The 20,279-nt window shown below is 43.3% G+C and overlaps 1 protein-coding gene across 1 annotated transcript; it reads left to right on the forward strand.

Annotated features, from left to right (window-relative positions):
* The first annotated feature begins 263 nt into the window (after positions 1-263).
* Positions 264-16,956, forward strand: CCDC158 (coiled-coil domain containing 158). The gene is given in 23 exon segments (XM_041427339.1): positions 264-272; positions 3,423-3,491; positions 5,277-5,396; positions 5,949-5,960; positions 5,962-6,129; positions 6,912-7,081; positions 7,083-7,137; positions 7,139-7,441; positions 7,443-7,489; positions 8,174-8,232; positions 8,235-8,357; positions 9,128-9,219; positions 9,221-9,281; positions 9,396-9,508; positions 10,212-10,370; positions 11,225-11,282; positions 11,746-11,828; positions 13,532-13,655; positions 13,658-13,685; positions 15,455-15,602; positions 15,709-15,727; positions 16,026-16,137; positions 16,881-16,956. Coding segments are annotated over 23 exon segments (2,208 nt in total).
* The last annotated feature ends 3,323 nt before the right edge of the window (positions 16,957-20,279 follow it).

Below are 20,279 nucleotides of genomic sequence, written 5' to 3' on the forward strand. Positions count from 1 at the left end.
AAGGGATCTGCCCCTCCAAGGGGGGCACGAGTGCTGCCACAACTGTGAGCCCAGGGCATTTGAACTCACAATCACAGGTTTTCCCCCTGCACCTGAATTCTCATCTATCTGATGTCACCACTCTGCTGAAAACAGAGTTCTAATCAGGGAATCAAAAAAAGAGGCACCACAACCGCACAACGTTCCCACCCCAAATAAGATGATGATTGAACAATTCGTGCCACTGTTAGAACCTTTAAACAACTCTGAAGTGGCTGGTGGGTATGGCCCAGGTATGTGAGTCGTCTCTGCTGGCATAGATCACTCCAATCCCTTCCTCTGAAGCTCTATCCCACATTATTTTAAACACAAGCAGTTGATACTTGCATCTCCATACCTTTTCAGAGGCACTCCCAAATAGGAGGAAAGTTACACGGGAATTTGATCCTTAAAGAATTATTCTCTTTCAAGAATGACAGGGGCTGTTGGGTGCTCCAGACCCGGACTCCCAGGAAACAAGGGATACAAAAAAAAAAAAAGCACCTGCAGTCACAGGTGTCATTCTGCACAAAAGCACCTTGCCGGGATCCCGACGAGTAAAAGATATCAAGTTTCCCGCTGAAGCCGGGCTTTGAATGACACTTGGGGGAGAAATCAAGCCCTGCGTACGGCGTTTATTGGCTCTCCTTCATGCCAGGACCGGCTCCTGAGGGAGGAGCTTGTTCCCAAGTCTACCGAGTAGGGAGCAGAGGGAACAAGTAAGGAGTAAGGAGCAGGTGGCTCCCAGCCGGGCTCGGGAAGTTGGAGTGGCAGCCCACAGCGTGGAAAAGCCAGGAGCGAAGGCGGGGTGATGAATGCCTCCCTTATTTCCCAGCCCCACAGTCGGGAGCAAAACCTCAGTGCCCCTTCCCAATTCCCGGAGAAACAAAGCCCAGCACTGCCTGCTGGTAGGTGCTGGCCCCGCTCCCATGTGAGCTTTCATGCTTTATTAACACCTGGGACTGCTGGAGGATTAAAATATCGTTTGTGGATATGGTAGAGCTTTAGCATATTGTAGGGTATTGTATCTACCTAAACACTCTTTTATTTCTTAATATTTTTGTTGCTGCCTCTTCCAGGTGGTGCCACAGAAGTCCTTCCCTTGAGCTGTTTTCCACTTGGGATTGCACTGCAGCAAGGGGAATGGAGAGCTGAGGTGTGTTCTCAGCTGGTTAATTCTTGCTTTTCTGTAGTAGTTCACGTAAAATAACTTTTCTCCTTTTGTCTTTCAGCACCAGGTGGATGGTTTTTTGTCTTGTAAATGAGAATTATGTGGTACCCTTGAGGAATGGTTATGTGTTTTATATCTTAGGAAGATATTTAAACAAATTAACATACCTTTCTGAATCTTGAGTTTTCTCAGACTTCATCTCTCCAACTCAGGATTTTGTTTTGGGCATAGTTCATGCACCTGTTCCTGGAAACTTGTATTAAGGTGATCTTTTGAATAATCTGAAACAAGGGACAGCCTATGGACACCTGTGTGTTCATTCCTGAAATCGAGATCCAAAATGGCACAGTCAGACATGTAATTTCCTTTGCTGAAGTGATCACCTCTTAACTCTGCATCCTCTCCCTCACCTTGAAAATACCAGGGATCACAGAAGCTTGTCCTCTCTGATGAGATTGGTGTAAAAATAAAAAATATTCCAGTTTTTATTACTGAACTGGATTTAGGGCAAGATGCCTTTGAATCTTTTGCTTTTGAACCTCTGGGCTTTTCCTTGACGGGACCAAGTCTCCTCACCCAGCTTCTGCCTTGATTCAGCTCACGGTCACCCCTCCAAAATGTCCCACCTTACTGACCAAATATCATAAGGAAAATAATTCAGGCCCTTCCCTATTCCTGTGAGAGGATTTTTTTCTCAAGCCTCAAGCACCAGCATCGCGAAACCACCTGGGCGCCCCCGACCACAAAATGGTGCCCACGCCGTGAGGGGGCAGCGGCCATGTTGGGGCTGAGGGTCTCGGCGCCGCAATTCCCGGTGATGCCAGCGGATCTTCCAGAAGCAGCCGGCGGCTCGGGATGCCCCCTTCCCGGGGGGGAGCATGCGGGAGGAGCTTGGCGGCTCTCCCCAGGGCGGGCTGGGTCGGCAACAGCGTCCTGTGGAGCTGGGAGCCTCGGGAGCGCGGTGGGATGGAGCTGCCCGGGTGTCCCTCACGGCCCGAGGCGGGAAAGCGACGGGGCCCGGCCCGCCTGAGGAGAGGCGGCTCCTGGCAGCGCCTCGGAGCTCCCGAGGCAGGGCTGAGGGGGTTTTCTCCTCTGTTCGCTGCTCTGGCCCCTCAGGGTTGGGCTGCGGATCCAAGGACTCCGGTTTTCTCCTCAGTGTGCCCAGAGGAAGCACCGCCGGGGCGGCTGTGTCAGGTTTGTTGAAGGTGTTAAGTTAGCCAGGTATGGCGGGTGCTGCCTCTCGGCCTGAGTTGTGGTCACCAGTGCTCCAGAGGGCGAGTGACGCATGAAAATGCAAAATAAATGGAACAAAAAACCTGTCAATACCATTTGATTTAAAACTGCCACTAACAGATTTCTGTCTCTTTCCTACTCCCCTTTCTGTCTCTTTCCTACTCCCCTTTCTGTCTCTTTCCTGCTCTTTTATTGTTTTTCTTCTTTTTCTCTTCTGTCTGCATCTGGGTTAGTCCTGACGAAACAAACCAGAAGATTTGGAAAAGGAGTGAAACTTATCTCCCCTTAACTAACTTTAAGTCCTCCTGCAGTTTTAAAATTAGATGGGCAGAATTAATTTTGTTACATAAAGGTGATTCTTAATAGATTAAAAAGTAAATGCACATATTTTTCTTCACAAGTGCTGTTCCAATGAACAAGAATATCCAGGAGTTAAGTAGTACACAAGATTTGTTTGCAGAACATTCCTGTCCCTGCTACGTGTCATTATTTTTTCCCCCAGATGGTAGAGCTTGATTTTTAGTGATTTTTTTTTTTTTTATACACAGTTTCCCATCTAATATTTGAAAGTTTCACCCAAGAATGTTAATAAATTAGTTTGAAAATTGATGGCAAACAGCGATTTGATTTACTGATTGACTCAGAATGACGAGTCAAACTGACACCACACCCTCAGGAATGGAGTAAATAATCCATTGCCTGATCATTTCCAGCAAGATAAGACATTTTCCTTCTGATGCTCTGTGTTCTGGCTTTTAGGGAATGCATTTGAAAACTCCCCGAGGTTTTTTTTTTCCCTTCTGACCGAGCCTAGGGGAAGGGTTATGGCATGATGAGGTACAAGTGGCAGCCTTTGACACTGGTCACACCTCCAGACTGGGTTTGCTGCTGGGATTGAGCATGTTTCCACAGCTCAAGGGGGAACTAAAAGGGAAGAAATCACCCTCCAGAATCTGCTGCCTTTTCTTCAGGGCTTTGCTGTGTCTTCTGTTCACAACAGGTGGAGGAGGTCCTTCAGTCCCTGACAAAAGACCCAAAGAGAGCTTCTGCTGCAGCAACATCAAATGAGGTACCCATTCTCTGGCTTTTTTTATTCCTAAAGCACAACCAGACATTTTTCACGTGTTCCACAGAGAATTCCTTTGGGGTGGGGTGACTAGGAAATAGCAAGCAATGTTTTTGAAGACGTCAGTAATTGTTCCAATAAAAGATGTTTATTTGCTCGTGACTTTCTCCTGCTTTTTCCTTCCATGCTGATCATCTCCTGGTTTACTTACTGCTGCAAAAATTCTATTTTGGAAGAACCTCTGCACCTTACCTTTCTAAGTGTTGCTTAAGTGAGCACGTGGAATTTGTTGGGACATCAGTTCTGCCGTTAAAAGAAAAGATTGTAATTTTGGTGTTTAAATCAGCTTTTTCTTGCTGGTTTCACTTAGAGTTTTGTCCTTTCTGTTTAACATCAGTTCTGCCGTTAAAAGATTGACAGTAATTTTGGTGTTTAAATCAGCTTTTTCTTGCTGGTTTCACTTAGAGTTTTGTCCTTTCTGTTTGTGATGTCCTAATTTTTGCCCCGCCATCCACTTGAAATCCATAACTTGATACTTAATACCAGAACACTGTAGTGATTACTTTTCTGACAAGTGAAAGAAGTTACTGTTTGCCAAGATGGAGTTGTAGCCAGTGTTTTCCTTTGGGAGGAGGATTGAGCAGGAACACGAGGAGGCAGCACTGTCTCGTAAAGCTGGCAGTGCCTGCAGCTTGCAATTAACACACAAATCCTAGTGGAGACAGGTCGTTCAGTCTGGGGTTTGATTATGGTAGGAAATGTTAAGAGTAACCTTAATTTGAGAAAAAGCTTAATCTGCTCCTACTCTCTGTCCTATTATTTTGGTTTCTCAGTGCTTTTGTTTCATGTAGCACTTGTTGCACAGACAGTGAAATGAAGAGAAAAGGGATAAAAACAGAAATCCCACAAAACCAGGCAATATAGAGGAGAGAGAAAACATCCATGTGTTAGGCAGGCTGGGAATGAGGAGGCTGAGGCTGCTTCTCCTTTGATGGTTCTTACAGTTTCTCATTTCTCCACCTCAAACTTCCCCTAGAGAACAAGCAAGAACCCCAAATTTGGTGCATCCACTTCATGTCTGTCAGCTGGAATTCACAGCTAGTCAGCTCTGTTCTCAGCTGGGAGAAGTGAAAGGATATGTGGAAACAAGGTCTGCATGGATTTGCCTGTTAGCACTGGTGCCAGTGAAACTCTGAGTGTGGAGATCTGAAATGTTCCAGAGACAGGAGGGGAGTCTCTTGATGAGGGATTGCTTCAGAAAAACTGTCTGGATTATAGGATAAATTACATTACCTTAAATAATAACAGTATCTTTATTTAATAGCCTTGTAGTCTGGTCCATCATCTCATACACTGGCAGAAGTTGCCTCCTTTCAGAGAAAGAGAACACTACTTGGTACAAAATGTGTGTTCCTGGAGATTTCTCTGTGTAGCCATGGTGAAGGAATAGTCCTCTGTGAAAAAATGACTTTTTTCCCCCCCTAAGTGTTATTTTACCATTCCAATCAGCATTTGTGTTGTAGATGAGGGACTTCTGAAGAGCTCTGGATCAGGGTGGAAGCTAAATTACTCTCCTGGACCTCTGTTAACTCTGAAATGAAACTGAGCTTAATCACCAAAAGAAGACAGCACAATTATGAGTACACCCCTTGAATAACTCTGCTGGGCCAAAAGATAAAATTTGTACTTGTTTCAAGTAGGACCTAGAAGAAAACCAGAAGGGATAGAAAATTCTGTTTAAATAGAATGCTTTAACAGAATTCTTCATGGAAATTTGCTCTTTTTTAGGTCCAAGACCTTGAGAAGCAGTTGCACCTAGCTCATTCTGAGCCAGCAGAAGCTCACACAGGCCAGGCACAACGTGGCCAAGAACCTGGAAATCCACATGACCAGATTCATCAATTGTTGGTAAAAAAAAAGTGACAGTGTTGAAAAAACTTGCTTTCTAAAAGCCTCTCCTTGCTTCTGGTGTTCAAATTTGCACCTTGCTTTTTTCCCCCTTTTAATTAACTTTGAGGATTGTTTATAACTAAGAATTTGAATTAGCTGTGAAAAGGCCTAAGGGCCTTTGCCAATAGTGGTGGGGGATATTCAGAATTAAGGCTTCATCATAAATTCAAAGCCACAGAAACCTATGCAAATCATATGAAGATGCTGAGCTACCTCCACTTTAACCTCACAGTTTAGATCCCTCTGCTAAGGAACCTTGATCCCTTAACACATATTTTTCAAGGCTTATCCAATATTCAAGCAGTAAACAACAGCAGAAGTTATGATTAGCAGAAATGCCCATTGGTAATGCATTTTGGGCCACACTTGAAATTCATATTGTTGAAATGAGTAGCTCTGAAATGTGTGTGTTAGTGTTTTTAACATGATTTACATTTTAAATTATCATTGAGAGAACAACAAAAAAATTCTGAATTTATTCAGGAGAGAGATGACTTTAATTTCTCATAGACTGAACTCCACAAAAAAAGACACAGAGCTCAGCCTAGAAAAAGAGCAGAACAAGTGATTTTGGGATCAGAACACAGAGAACAGCATCACCATGGAGCAGCTCAGGAGGCAGCTGGACAGCAGAAACATGCAGCTGCTGAGCATGGAAAGGGCACTGAGGGAAATGAGGATGGAGTGCCAGGTTGGTGGTTTTGACTCTAATCCTCCAAAATGGGGTTTTGTACGTTTCCAGCAAGTTTCATGCTGCCAGATCTACCAAACAAATTGTTGAATGTGGTATTTTCAGCTGTGAGCATGTCTGTAAGAGTGTTCAAGGCCTTCATAATGCTTTACTTCATGCAGTATTAAATGCAAATGTAATGAAGTTTGTGTTTATGAGCCAGTGAGCGCTGTGGCAGAATTCCTTCTGACAAAGTAGGCACTGCTTTTACATTCCCCTTTTTTCCAGACTTGCAGCCCCTCAAAAATGAGCTGTGATTAGATAACCTTCTTTGCATTATGAATAAAGATCCAGTTGATTCCTTTGTTTTCTACCTAACCATAGGCTTGAGCTAATCAGACATCGTGCATTTTCTCAATCCATTATTTTTTTGTTGAAAATTCTCTCACCAGGAAATTCCCTCTTGTCTTCTGCTTGTGCTTTGCACTGTTAACTGTGTTTCTCAATCACAGTTGCCTGTGGTTCAAATGGTGCATATTGCTGCTTGCAGGAATTAAATCAATAATAAATTATTCATGTAATTGTTTTTTCCCCAACTTCACAAAGCAACCAGTCAAGTTTTATCACTTCTTTAGCCTTAAGTGCTCTGAATTTTGTATTAGCATTGCCACTTGATTAATTTTTCTTTACATCAGTTTAACATTTTTCTTTTCCTGTCTTTAAAAAACCAATATTCTATTCAGTTATTAAAATGGAGGGACAGGAGCCAGAGCATCCTGACCTAATTTTTCTCTACAACTCAGGTGCGCTACAGAAAAACACAAACGTTCCAGGGGCGTTCAAAAGGTAAAAATAAACAAATCTCTCGGCTGATGATGTTGCTATTCTTCAGATGGCTGCAGCTGAGGAAAAAAAATGGAAGCATTGGAAGAATCTGCTCCTTGAGTGTGCAGCTGGAAATGACCAAGGAAGCATCTGGCAGCCAAGCAGGGGGATCTGGAGGCTGCTGAGCAAGCGGGCTCAGATCTCCTTTGTTGCAAGAACTCCTTCTAAAAATGTGGCCTGTCTGCAGGAGAAGGAGAGAGCCCTTGGGGCTGGCAGCCAGGAAATCAGGGAGCTGCATATTCCCAGCAGGATGCAGGAGCTCCAGCACGCCAGGAGTGAAGAGGGCTGCGCACACAAGGTGCAGGCGGAGCGGGAGGCGCTGGAAATGCGTGTGTTGGAGAGGGAAAGAAGCACGGAGGTCTTCCAAAAGCAGGTTGCTAACACGACACAAATCATGGGTCAGCACGACCAAATTGCTGGAGCAGTGGAAGTGGAGAAATCCCAGCTGAAAAAAGGAAATAAGTGACTGGAAACTCAAAGCAGAAGAGCTTAAGGTGTGCAAACAATGCTGTGTTTATGTCTCTTTGTGACAGTGAATGTTTTATGGTGCAAATCTCTGCCTTAATGTGCTGATACTGTGGTTTTGAAGAAGGTCAGGCAACGCCCCTGGAATTCTAACAGTTAGTGGGCAGAGCAGGATAATATTATAACATTACCACTGAATAAATCTCTGGTGAAAAGCAGCTGCCAAAAGGCTGGAATGACCTCGATGAGATGGAGGTTCGTGCCAGAACAGAACCAGAAATACAAAGTGTTACTGAGGAGCAGCAGACAGGCAGCACTCAGAATTCCAAGCCGAGGACACTGGTTATTTCTCAGACAAGAAATACAAGATGTGGTAGTTCCATCTTCAGAAGAAAAGTCACTCCAGACAGAATTTAATCCTTTTTGGTGAGGAGGCATTTGAGTGTACCTGGTGGGGCTGCTGCAAGAGAATGGCAATCATGTTCATGAGCTACACCTGGTAAGGTTAATTATTCTTTAAAGCCATCAGATCCAATTCTGCTGCACCCTCTTTGCCTGGGTTAGCAACAATTTTCACACAAACAGTTGGGCTGTTTCACTCTGGTTTTCCTTCTTGCCCCCAAACTGGGATTTTAAGTAGCTGTGTCCACACATCTTTGTGGTTATTTCATATCATTATATACATTACACGTGGTTGTTTTTTATGTCAGCAGAGTGGAAAGGATGAGAAAGAAGCCAGAATACGTGAAATGGAATCATGCCAGGATGAGCAAGCTGGAGCTGGAAAAGGTTCAGCACATGCACTGAGAGGCTCCAGGCACTGAAGGATGCAAAACTGGAGAAAGATGAGCTCCTGCAGGATCTCCAGGCTGGCCAGAGGGAGCTAGCTGGCCTCGCAGGTAGGGAGCCTCAGCTCAGCTCCCACAGCTGCTAATTTGGGCTCATGTTAAAAATAAAAAAGCAGCCTGCTGGCTGAATCCAAATACGGCTGCTGGTACTGCCTGAGGTTCCTGCCAGCACAGGATGGCCAGATTGTTCCAGGGAGCTATGTGGGCTTCTGGCACTGAAAGGGGGGCAACACAATCTTAATGGCCCCTCTCATTGTGAGCAAAAATATTTAAAACTGCATGAGTCAGGAGATGGAAAAAGCAGATTGAGTAAATCACAGAATAGCAACCTGACCCTTTTTTTCAAGAGAGGTATGTAACAGCAGTATTAGATCCCATTAACCATCTATGGCCAAATTACAGTGAAACTTTGTTGTGTTGCAAATTTACTACCATGTTATTATTTGATGCTTTAACTTCCACATTTTCACAACAAATGTGTGGGAAACCCCATCAAGATATATTATTAAAATATATACAGATGTATAAAAATAAAAATACTTCTGAAATATGTAGCTATAAATGTATTATTTAAAATTTAGAAAAAGCAGGGTCTGGATCCAAAGTAACCACCACGGATGTTCTCAGGTTAATCTGCACAGGAGCTGGCTGGATGCTGCTGGTGACATGCTTTGCTGTCTGCACACACCTGTGCCCTCAGGAATTACCCCTTGGGAGCGCTGCCTTTATCCCAAGTTGGCAGCAGATCAGTGATCTTAGTCTAGAAAATGAATTTTTTTTTTTTTGACATTCTAATTGCAATCTTTATTTGCCCTCACCAGAGGCATTTGAAGATTTGAAGAGGAAAGATCAGGGTGAAGTCAAGGAAATGGAAAATACTGCAAACAGACTGAAAATGCAGTTGAAATCAGCCCCAAGCTGAACTGAAACAGGCCAGGACTGCTCTGAAGACTACAGAGGGATCTGATGGCAATAGTAAGTGTGGATTGAACTTCCCAAAAATCACACACATTTGTCTTATCAGCCAGATAATATCTGTAAGCATCACAATCCTCATTGTTCACTGAGAATTAACCTTGTGTTTTCCAGCTGTGGAAGCTGCAGCAAGAATGCAGAAGCAGATCACAGCCAAGAGAGGACAGATGGATGCACTACAGAGCAGGATTAAATTCTTGGAAGAGGCAATGGCAAATGCAGCTAAGGTTGCAAGAACTCCTTCTAAAAGTATTTCACTGCATTTAGAGAGATTTATCTTGGGAGAAAGGCATGAGCAAAAGCACAGTCAGCCCGTGAAGGACCAAAAAGAGTTTTGCTTGGTGTCCATGGAAATCAGCCTTCTGCCCAGAGACAGATGTCAATTTATATTTGTTCTTTGAGAGTAGTTGCAGTGAGAATCAGGCTCTTCCATATCAGTTCTTCCTGAAAATGTCAACTTTGGCATTCTGTATCCTTCTGACCCTGGTTCTCAGTGCTTCCCCTCTGGATTTTGAGGCAGTTCTGGATGTAAACTCAGGGTCTGTCACTGTAGGTCCTTTTCCACTTTCTGTGAGGAAATCACTCAGTTGCCAAGAGCTGTATTTCAATGAATGACCATTTATATCTGTTCACTGTAACCTGTCCTATTTCCTCACTGGTTTGGCATCCTGTGGATCCTGAAGATTAAAATTCCAGTTGCAACGTGGGTCAAAAATTGGAGATTTTGTTTCATTGAGGGCAGTCCATTTGCACTTTTCCTTGTAAGGCCTTTCTTCTTGTTACAGGGCATCATCTTGGTGCAAGATGCAGTATCTAAGCTTCTCAAAGGCTTAGTTCAGGTATTTCGAAGATGAGAATAAAATCTACAGAATATAAATGTCTATAATTTAGCAATTTTTGACTCATACTATGTCCTCATTTTAAATTCAGGAGAAGCATTACCTGAGGGAAGAAAACAGTAAACTAAGTGAGAAATTGAGCTGTATTAGAGCAGAAAATATCAGGATTGCTGGGGACCTGGAGATCCTGAGCTCACAAGACAAACAGCTGAAAGAAAAACTATCAAAGATGGACACAGCCCTTGAGAAGGTAATGTAAGGAAACTCTCAGTTCAGGGAGACTTCTGGGTGTTTTCCTCTGCAGTCATCTGGGAAGAGAAGGGTGGGATTTAATACTTTCTTTTCACATGTGCTGTCAGACCCTCACCTGAAGATTTTTTAAATAGTAAAAGGCTTCTATTTTCATGAAGAGTTTTCTTGTTTTAGTCCTTATTAGCTCAGGGAAGTCTAAACTACAGGGAATTGAAAGCAAATGTGTTGTGCAGGCTGCAGAACCTTCCACTGACTCTGGGCACAGCTGCTTCTCTCTGGTGTTCCATATGAGGGAATTTTTACAGAGAGTGGTGTTGTTTCATTTGCCCTTTACATTTTTTTAGGTGAGATTTCTATTGCTGGCATACCTGACCCCTAAGGTTAGGTCTGGTCTTAGGACTGGCACTGAAATCCCAGATGCTCTGCAGCTGGGCTGCTCCTCTTCCAGGAGGAAGAGTCCTTTCAGGATTCTAACTTTCTTGGATGTAAATTGCTATGCAAGGTGTCCTTTTCAAATCCAATAAAAAAAAGACAAAAGAATTGTGAGATCTCCTCCAAAGTTGTAGCATTTCTTCTTTAAATTCTGTCACTGGAAGCTTACCTTTCTTGTGGGGTATGGTTGTTTTTGCCCTTTTTCTGAGTAATTTTTTTAAGGAAGGGAAGGTAGACAGCAACCTGGAGCAAAGGTGGCTCAGCCAAGTCCTCTGCCATCCCTTTTCAAACCTTGAGTTGCTTGCCTCATTAGCACAGCTCAATTTTCTAATCCCAGAGGTGTTCAGTAGGTCTGGGACTGGCTCTGGAAGGATATTGTCCCCTTCTGGGACGTTCTGGAGTGCACATTCTGGCTGCCAGGCTTGTGTAAGCAGCTGTGAGCCTGTCAGCAGAGGCATCCTGCAGTATTTCCCTGCTGGTAGCAGGAGATAAACACAGCACCCCTGTGTGCACCTTTATTTGTCAGAGAGGGGACAGCAGAGAGTGTAATCCCCAGCAATTAGAACAGCTCCTTCGTGCCCCTTCTGTGCCTCCTGTCCATAATTCCAGGTTTGTGGAGTGCTGTTTACAGTAATGACAGCAAAATATTAGATGGAGCCCAATCCCTGTCTTTACTGCTTAGATGGATAGAGGATGTTTTTTACTTTTGCCTTATTTTTAACCATGGACTCTGCAAGCTGTGGTGAGAACACTGCTGTAAACAAATGGGAGCAGCAATTTTGTCACAAGAAATTATCATTCATTTCAGTGACCCACCCCAGCTGCTGCCTTTGAGAGAGGAACAAAGTGCCACATTCAAAATACAGCTCAACATAAGCAGTACAAAAAGTGCTTCAGAGGCTGAATGACCAAGGTGGGGAACTTGTGTTGTTTTTCCCCAGGAGCTCAAGGTCCAGGCTATTCCTCAGCTTCTGCTCCAGGGAAGCTGCAGCACACTGTACTTCTGTCCCACCTGCTCTCTGCTGTCCCAAACAGCAAAAATAACATGGAATTTCTGCGTGGGAGAACACCTGCTCAGACAGCAAACTCCTAACACCAAAAGTGAAATAATTCCTGTAGCTCCACATGTGCTGTGTCCTTTCAGATTTTTTTTTTAATTTTGGTTTAAAAAACCAATGTGACAACTATAAAATCCTATAGACTGTGCTAAGAGGTTATTTTACATCTACCACAAATAACATTTATGAGGCATTAAGTTTGTAAGTACTGAAATGTAAGCAGTTTGGTTTTCACTTTTTTTTTTGCTGTAAATCACATTTGACAGTGAAAATAGGTTTGTGCATGGTTGCTGATACATTTAATCATCTGCTTGATATTTGAATCTTCCTCCAAGCTGGCTTTCATTGATTTTGATCAGTTTTATCCACATCATTTTTCCTCCTTTGGTTTTGTACGTCTACCTTTAGATTTAAATTTTCATTACAAAAATCATCAACTCTAACCCCTCATAAAAAAATATGTAATTCTTTTGCTGTTTTGTAGATTTTGTATAAATCTTCAGAAGTGATTTTTCAGAAATCTTTTCTGCTTTGCTTCCTGATGTGGTGGCTTCATTACAAAAAACATCAAATCTAACCCCTCATAAAAAAATCTGTAATTCTTTTGCTGTCTTCTTTGTAGATTTTGTATAAATCTCCAGAAGTGATTTGTTGTATCTCCCAGGTATTTTCATTCATTTCAGCCTCAAAACCTATAGGAGGCCACAAATTAGTGCAGGCATTTTTCAGGAATCTTTTCTGCTTTGCTTCCTGATGTGGTGGCAAGCATTTACATCAAGGAACAAAGCATAGCTCCTTCTGTGAAATCCCTGCAGCATCAGGCACTCCCATTCTCTTTTCCCAGAGTTAATCAATTTATACTTCTGAAGATAAAGAAGGAAAAAGGACTTATTTTTAATTTAGTACTACAGTGAGTACCCAACAGGTTGCAGGAGCACTTGAATCAAAGTCTACTTTAATCTTCTTGGTTTCCTGCATCATTAGTTATTGCACAAAAGGAAGCAGCTCCAACACTTGAGGCAGACTGCTGGGTGATAGTCTGGTTTCCTGACTGCCATGTGGAAAAGGAGGATTTGGTCTGACTCAGTGTCACTTTGACCCATTATGAAGCTGAGGATTTGTTCCCCATAGAAGCCCTGCTGAAACCAGTGTGTTCACATTAAAAGTTACTCCTTTTTAAAAAAAATTAAAATGGGGTAGCAAAGTTTTTCCAAAGTTCCGAGTTTTTCCATCACCAGATGGAGCAAAGGTCAGTGGGAACAGTGCTTTGAACATGTGAAATGCTGAAAAATCCTGTTCTCAGCAGTGAGAAATCCAGTTTGCACCAAAACAAAGGATTCTTTGAACCAGGCCTTTGCCTCGAGTCCTGAGCACTAAAATGAGAATAATATTGCACTTGATGTCCAGGATGGCTGTGGCCATCTGGGGGTTTTCAGCTGCTGCAGAGTTTGCATGGCAAACATGGAATGATTTGCCTGGCAAACACCCCCAGGTGCTCCTGTGTCTCCCTTCAGCCCTGTCTCTGTGCCCTGCAGACCTGGGGTCACGGGTTAAAAAGGACAAAACAAGAGACAAAAGAGAGAAAATATGTGCATTTGGATGAGCTGAGCTAAGAATTGGCATCAGAGTGCCTTTGTCAATACTTTTAAACTTAATTATTTTGTTTCAGAAGCCTACCAAGCTGGACATTTTGAAGGAAGAAGCATTGCAGGATCTGAAGAGGGTTCTTCAAGAATTAACAAGCTCAGACAGTGAAGCTCCCTCTGTGGATCTCAGCAGCCATGGTGGGAGAAAATCCCTTTAACAAGCATGAGGAGAACTGTGTAAGAATAATAGATTTATTTCTGTTCTTGACATGCTTCAGGAGCAGTGTGGGATGTGTTTTTGCAAGGTCAGGTTTACACATAAGCTTGAGATAATCTGGAAGCTTCCAAAGCTTTTGTTGTTTGCCAAGATGCTTCAGGTGGAAGGGAAATAAGTGACCACACCATTTGCCTTCAGTGCTTGCTTTTATTTCTGTTCAGAACTCCTTTCTTCTTTTCCTGCCATATGTAAATACCCAAATGCAGGATTTTTTTTTTTTTACTCATGATAATGACAGCAGTACATGAAGTCGAAAAATCAATACAGCAAAAATTCTGATGTTTCTGATCCAGAACATAAGGATACTTCATAAAAGAAAATGCAATTCATGAATTCTCCTTAGGATTAAATCAAATCTGCAGCTGGAGAGGCTGCTGCTGCAAGCATGGCAGAAAAGCACATTTAAGGCAGTGAGAAGTTTCATTAAGCTGAGTAACCTGCTTCTCACATTACTCATTAGAGGTTCAGTTTCTAAGGCTTTTTTAATACAGCCCAAATCCTGAGCTTGTTTGTATTGTTTTATTCATAATGCTAAGAGCTTTCTGGGGATTATAAAACAAAGCTTTCATGTCACTTTCATCCCCCTAAGCAAGAGCTCTGAAACATATTTACATTATTTGCTTTTCATTTCCATGGATAAGACCTGGAGACTCCATTTGAGAGCTTCACATCCTCACTGTGGATGCTGGCTAGCATGACTCAAGTTTAGCATAACCCTTCCAGAATGCAGGTTTTGCCCTCATTTTGCTTTCAGGGGTCCTTCCTGCTCACATCCCACAGATCTTCAGCCCCAGGATGTTTCCCTGCTCCTTACATCCCTTGGTAAGTTTTCCCTGTCAGACTGGAGCATTACAGAATATTGCAAAGAAGATAGTCCCAATATAGCATCTTTTCCTGGCAATTTACTCAAATATCTCTTAGTAGATGCTATTACTAAAAGGTCTTTATTGCACTTGCTACAAAATCTGTATCTTGTTGGAAAGCAGCTCCTCAGAGGCTGTCATGAGCACACACAAGATTGATAACTTCCATGTTACTTCTCTAATTAGCATCAATAGCTAATTGTCACATTTTTGGAGCCCACATTTAGGCTCTTGAGTCCTTTATTTGGATGTTTAGTTATGGATGGGCTTTTTAGAGGAATCAGAAATGCTGTTGGTTTCCTTCCAAGTACTGGATGGGTCAGTATCTTTTAAACATGAATTTTGTTATCTAAAGGAAATAAGAGGATGTGGCTTTGAGCAGCAGGGTTTGAAGATATTAATCTTAACTACCTTTTCTTTTCTTGCCCATGGTTTATGCATTCTGTGAAAATTGCCTGTGGACACTGATATTGTTCTCTATTTGGAATTTAAGCCACTGTGCCTCAGAGACGGGCTCTGTTCCTTGTGAGGAGTAACTGCTTTGGATATTCTTTTGGTACTTGTGAGTGTGAAACAAAATTTCCTGGGTAGTTACTGCCTGCCTTCTAGCAAACCAATTGCAGCATCCAGGGATTTTCCTAGTCTCCAAAAGAGCTACAAGTAGGGTTTTTTTATGCAGAAGACTTGAGCAGCAGTTGAGTTTGTAATGGGCAGAGAGTCCTGGGCTGCGACCAGCCATGACATTCCCTGTTTGGGCAGTAAACAAGGAACAGGGAGCAGAACAAAAGCCATTCTGACATTCCAACGGCTTTGACAGAAACAAGCATGTTTTGTAAGGAGGCTTTTCCAGGGGGATCCCTCCTCAGGTGCGTGCTCTTTGCTTGGACCCCTCCAAGGAAATGCATCCACCTGCTCGGCAGCACCTGGGTGCACATCCTCCCCCAGGCAAGTCCAGGACACTTGCTCATAACTAGCCCACCTGATGAGCTTGCAGCTGGCCCTGCTGCCTCAGCTGAGCACAGCCCAGCTCCCCACAGGGAGCAGCCACAGCCCCAGGAACGGGTACATCCGATCACACATCCCGATCAGGGTGCCTTCACCCTCCCCCGGTTCTGTTCAGGCAGAAGGTTTCATCTGTGGTAAGTGAGTTGTGAGTAAAGCATAGCAGCTAATTAATCCATTATGCAATCAGGAGATAAATTCCATGCACCGCTAATTTTAAGGCCTGGTCGATTGCCTTATTCACATTAAAAGGATGATTGACATCAATACTTGACATCAATACTTGCAGTAAAAAATGTTTGTAGTAGCTGCTGTGGCTCCTGTAACATGTTTAGTCAAGTTCTGAATTTCACTGAAAATGTTGGTAAATGTTTAGATAATTTATAATGGTTTTTTAATTATTATTGGTGATAATATTATTACTGTTTTCTCTAGCTTGTGAGCCCACACCAAAGAGGCTACAGAACAAGATGGAAAGCCTGCAAAACCTGGTGGAGTCATCACAGATAAAAAAACAAGGTGTCAGTATTTACCAAAAATATTCCTGGTTTTTTTTGAAAAAACACACATTCTCCAGAAATTGTTCTTGGTACCTGCTGGAGCACTACCTGTGCTTTTACTAGCACACACTTAGTTTTACCAGCAGTACCCACTTGTGCATTATCCTGTTCCTGGGACAGTAATTAGATTAACTCCACAATGCCCCTTAACTCTAATGAGCTTCAGGATCCTTAGCATGTCAGACACAGCAGCTGCTCAGGGCTGTCCCCGTGTGCTGTCACAGCCAATTACAGGGAATTTTTGCCAAGCTGATGATGCCTTCATGGAAAATGCAAGATTTCCAAAACTTAGCTCCTGGGATGGTAGGATGCCAAATGAGATGGGATTTATTTTCTCTGCACTTTTTTTTTTATAGCATATTCCAGTCTCTTCCCCTTTTCTCCTTCAAGTGTCATTGCACAGATTTGGGAAATTATTATTTCCCCTCATGGCACAGTGCATTTGTGTCAGGGACATACAAGTGGCCTGATGCAGGTAAAACTAATCAAGTTATTTATATAAATAAGTCAAAGATCAGTGTTGTCATTTTTGTTCTTTGCCATCCATTAACATCCTCAGTGTTTTTTCTACATTCACATGAAGAATTGGAAATGGAAGCTGCATTTTAAGGGCTTTGTAGGTACAGCATAACTTGTAATGGTTTGTGAAGCTTCAGCTGGCTGCACCTGAGACCTCAGCCTTTGGAACATAAGGTGGTGTTCAGCTAATCTGTTCTTCTTCTATTTTCAGCCACATCTCCGTGATCAGAACTCAGGAGGTGAAGACAAAGAAATCCAAGGAAAAGGAGAGAAAGCTGTCCAAGTGAAGCCTCTGTATTCATTAGTGATCACTTTCATGTAGGTACATTGTGTTTAAAATAAGTTGGTATTAAATATTAATAAGAAAAGCCCTTACAATTTTTAAACTCAAGTTTATAGCTTTTATTTTAAATGAGCAGGAAGTACAGAGTAGAAAGGGACCCTAAGGATTATCTCCTCCCAGCCACGGGCAGGGACACCTTCCACTTTCCCAGGTTGCTCTAAGTCCCATCCAAACCAGACTTGGACACTTCCAGGAATGGAGCAGCCACAGCTTCCCTGGGCACCCTGTGCCAGGGCCTCACCACCCTCACAGGGAAGAAGTTCTCCCTATGTCTAAGCTAAATTCTTCCTGTTGAAGCTTGAATTCCATACTGTACCATGATTCATTTAAGGAGAATGGACTCATCAAACTTTAGCTGGAGTCTTGTGTGGGGAGGAGAAATTACTGAGCTGTTCTTAAGCTGTCCTCAGGTATTGGCAACAGTGTTTCAATTGGAGGAATTTTTTTTGTTTGTTTGTTTTCCTAGTAATTTTTGCACTCTGATACTTTTTGCAACAGTGTTGCAAGCTCAGTCAAAATATTAGTAAACACATCTCCCCTTTCCTAGAAATCAGTTGCACTGAAAATGGAAGGATTGGTTTAGATGGCACATGTATCAGTTTGGACTTGCCACACACAGCCTTCCAAAATCTTCTTAAGGGGAGGGTCAGGTGTAGAGAATAAGAACCCCTGAAAAAAGTCACTGCTAAGTGCACTCCCAGTTGTGTTCAAGGAGCCAAGCTAAAAAGAGTTTCAGAAGCTGCAGCTGCGTGCCAAGGGCAGGGAGCAGGTGGAGGGGTCAGAGAGCCAGAGAGAAGGGAGGGACATCTGCCAGTCCAAAACAGCAGCTTTTGGGACAGGTCTGGGCTTCCCCCGTGCCACCAGCAGCAGGCAAGGAACAGGTAGACACATGAGCCTTAGAGCAGCTGAATACAAGCAGCCCCAGACTTGTTATTCCATGTCCTGCAGGTGGATGGCACAGCAGGACTGCTGGGCCAAGCTTGCCCACAGCAAGGACACCACAGATGGCAACCAGCCCCTGGCAGAGAAAACCTAACAGCAGGCTGATACGTGGAGAGGCTCCAAAGGGTGAGTTAATTCCCAGAGACATGGGATGGGTTTTGCAAAGCAAAATAGCTGCAGTGAAGGTTTTTGCAGGAGACTTTAGAATGGTTCATGCCCAGTCCCCTCAGGCTGCTTGCACAGTTCACCATCCAGCTGCAGCATTCAGCATTTGTGCACCAAACTAAGGAGCAGTTTGTGTTTCACATAAAAGTAATCAAGTTGTCTGATTTGACACAAGTTGGCTGTCAGGGGTATGAGCAGGTGAACTTTAAAGGTAGCTCTGTGGTTGCAGGCTTTGCCAAGCTGTGAGTGAGATTTTGTTTGCTTGGAGATGTCCTGAGCCACTGGCTGTTAGATCCACACAGGAATGTCAACAATAAGTTGTTTCTCACATGTAGCTGCACTGGTCTCACAGCCAGGACAAGGCATTAGACAGCTATCAGCCATTCCAGCAGCATCTTTTTTATGCAGCAAGGCAACTTTGTGTGGATCTGCTTTCACCTTTGAGGAAATAGATTGTTCAGTAATGAGAACACCTGTGAACTTGGAGAAAATACTAATAGGTTGCTCCAGAAAAACTGAAATCCAGATTTATTTCTTTCACCATACCCAAACCATTTAATTTACTTAGCATAGGTCCTGCTGGGAATGGCACAATAATTTAGAGGCTTTTCTAGCAAAAGCTTAGTGCAGATCTTTGTAGAAACCCTAGCTCATCCTTCAGCAAGGTGACAGAATCACAAGGACTGTGACTTGTCTGTGGGATCAAAGAGCCAGGTGCTTAATTAAAAAACTAAATTGTTCTCGATTTGAAAGACTTGTTGGGGTTGGTCTGTTTGACATGTTCACCACTGCATTAGAGAACCTATTCTAGCATAGGTTAAGTAGCTTTCTAGTGAATAACTTAATCTAAAAGCACAGTTAATCTCCTCAGACAAGCCTCAGGCGTGTGCATTAATACGCTCAGGCGGCAGCTTTGACTTCAGGGATTTCTGGAGATCACCTTCTACTGCTGCTGAATATTACCTGTAGTGTCCACTTCAATTTGTTAGAAAAGCCAAGTGCTAAGAATGCAGCTGAGGTTTTTCTACTGGATACAAATCAACATCCCAACTCGCCAGTGCACTTGTTCTTGGCCTAAGTCTATCTCCCTCCTCACGCTGCCCACAGGAGTTCCTTGAGCTGTTTTGTGGCCAGGTCTGCAGGAGCAGGCAAACCAACCCACCCTCATCAAACAGCTGGATTCCAATCCCAGTAAGAACATGGCCAACACTTGTTCTTCCCAGCAGCTCTAGCACTGTCCCAACCACCTGGATGCCCATTAACCCACCAGACGCAGGAGGTCAGCTCTGAAGTTCATCTTCCAGTCTTTCACCAGAGTCATTCTATTTCACACATCCTGCTCCACCACACAGAGCAGGAAGGAATTAGCAGAGGCATTTAGTGATGTGCTTTTTCAAGTACTTCTTCCAAACCGAAGTTTTAATTTGTATACTTGCAGATCTACAAAACTCTGCACTCCCAGACCCAGCTCACTCAAGGGAAGGGCTGTTTGCAGGCTTGGTCTCGCAGAGCTTGGTTCAGCATTATGGAAAGAGGAGCTTGCTCAAGTGGCAGCATGTATTTGTACCCAAAAATACAAAAGGCAGAGAAGCAGGGCAGCTTTCTGCTTCTATCATATAAAGATAACAACTAGCTGGAGGTATTCTACTTCATCTGGCTGTACCAACTAGCTGAAGCTGGAGGTATTCTACTTCATCTGGCTTACTAGAAGGCCACAACTTAAAGTAAATTCAAGGTGAAAAGCTTAGTCTTAAAAAAGATTTACAAGTTTAAGCCAAGAATTTGCTAACAATACTGTGGTGTTGTTCATCACTATGCCACCTGTTCCAGCCCAATCCCTATTCCCTGGCCAGCATTCCAGGTTTTTTTAAAGCCTGCTCCCACCCTGACAAAGTAATTCATTAAGCCGAGACAGTCCTTTGTGACCTTTGCTCTCCCCTCAGCAGGAGTGGAGCTGCCTGCCAAGCCTTTCATTTGAGCCGAGGTGATTGCTGGACAGTGGGGGGTAGAGAATGAACTATTTTGGGGTTCAACCTTTTGTTACTCCAAGAGGGAGGGCCGCTTCTCAGCACTTCCTTAGCACTAAGATTTCAGGTCAAGTGGCCCACTTGGATCAAAGTTAGCAAAATGAGTGAGGTCACTGGTCAACTGATAACGAAC

This window comes from Onychostruthus taczanowskii, unplaced genomic scaffold (genome assembly GCF_017590055.1).
Source record: "Onychostruthus taczanowskii isolate IOZ18803 unplaced genomic scaffold, ASM1759005v1 scaffold114, whole genome shotgun sequence".
Classification (NCBI taxonomy): Eukaryota; Metazoa; Chordata; class Aves; order Passeriformes; family Passeridae; genus Onychostruthus; species Onychostruthus taczanowskii.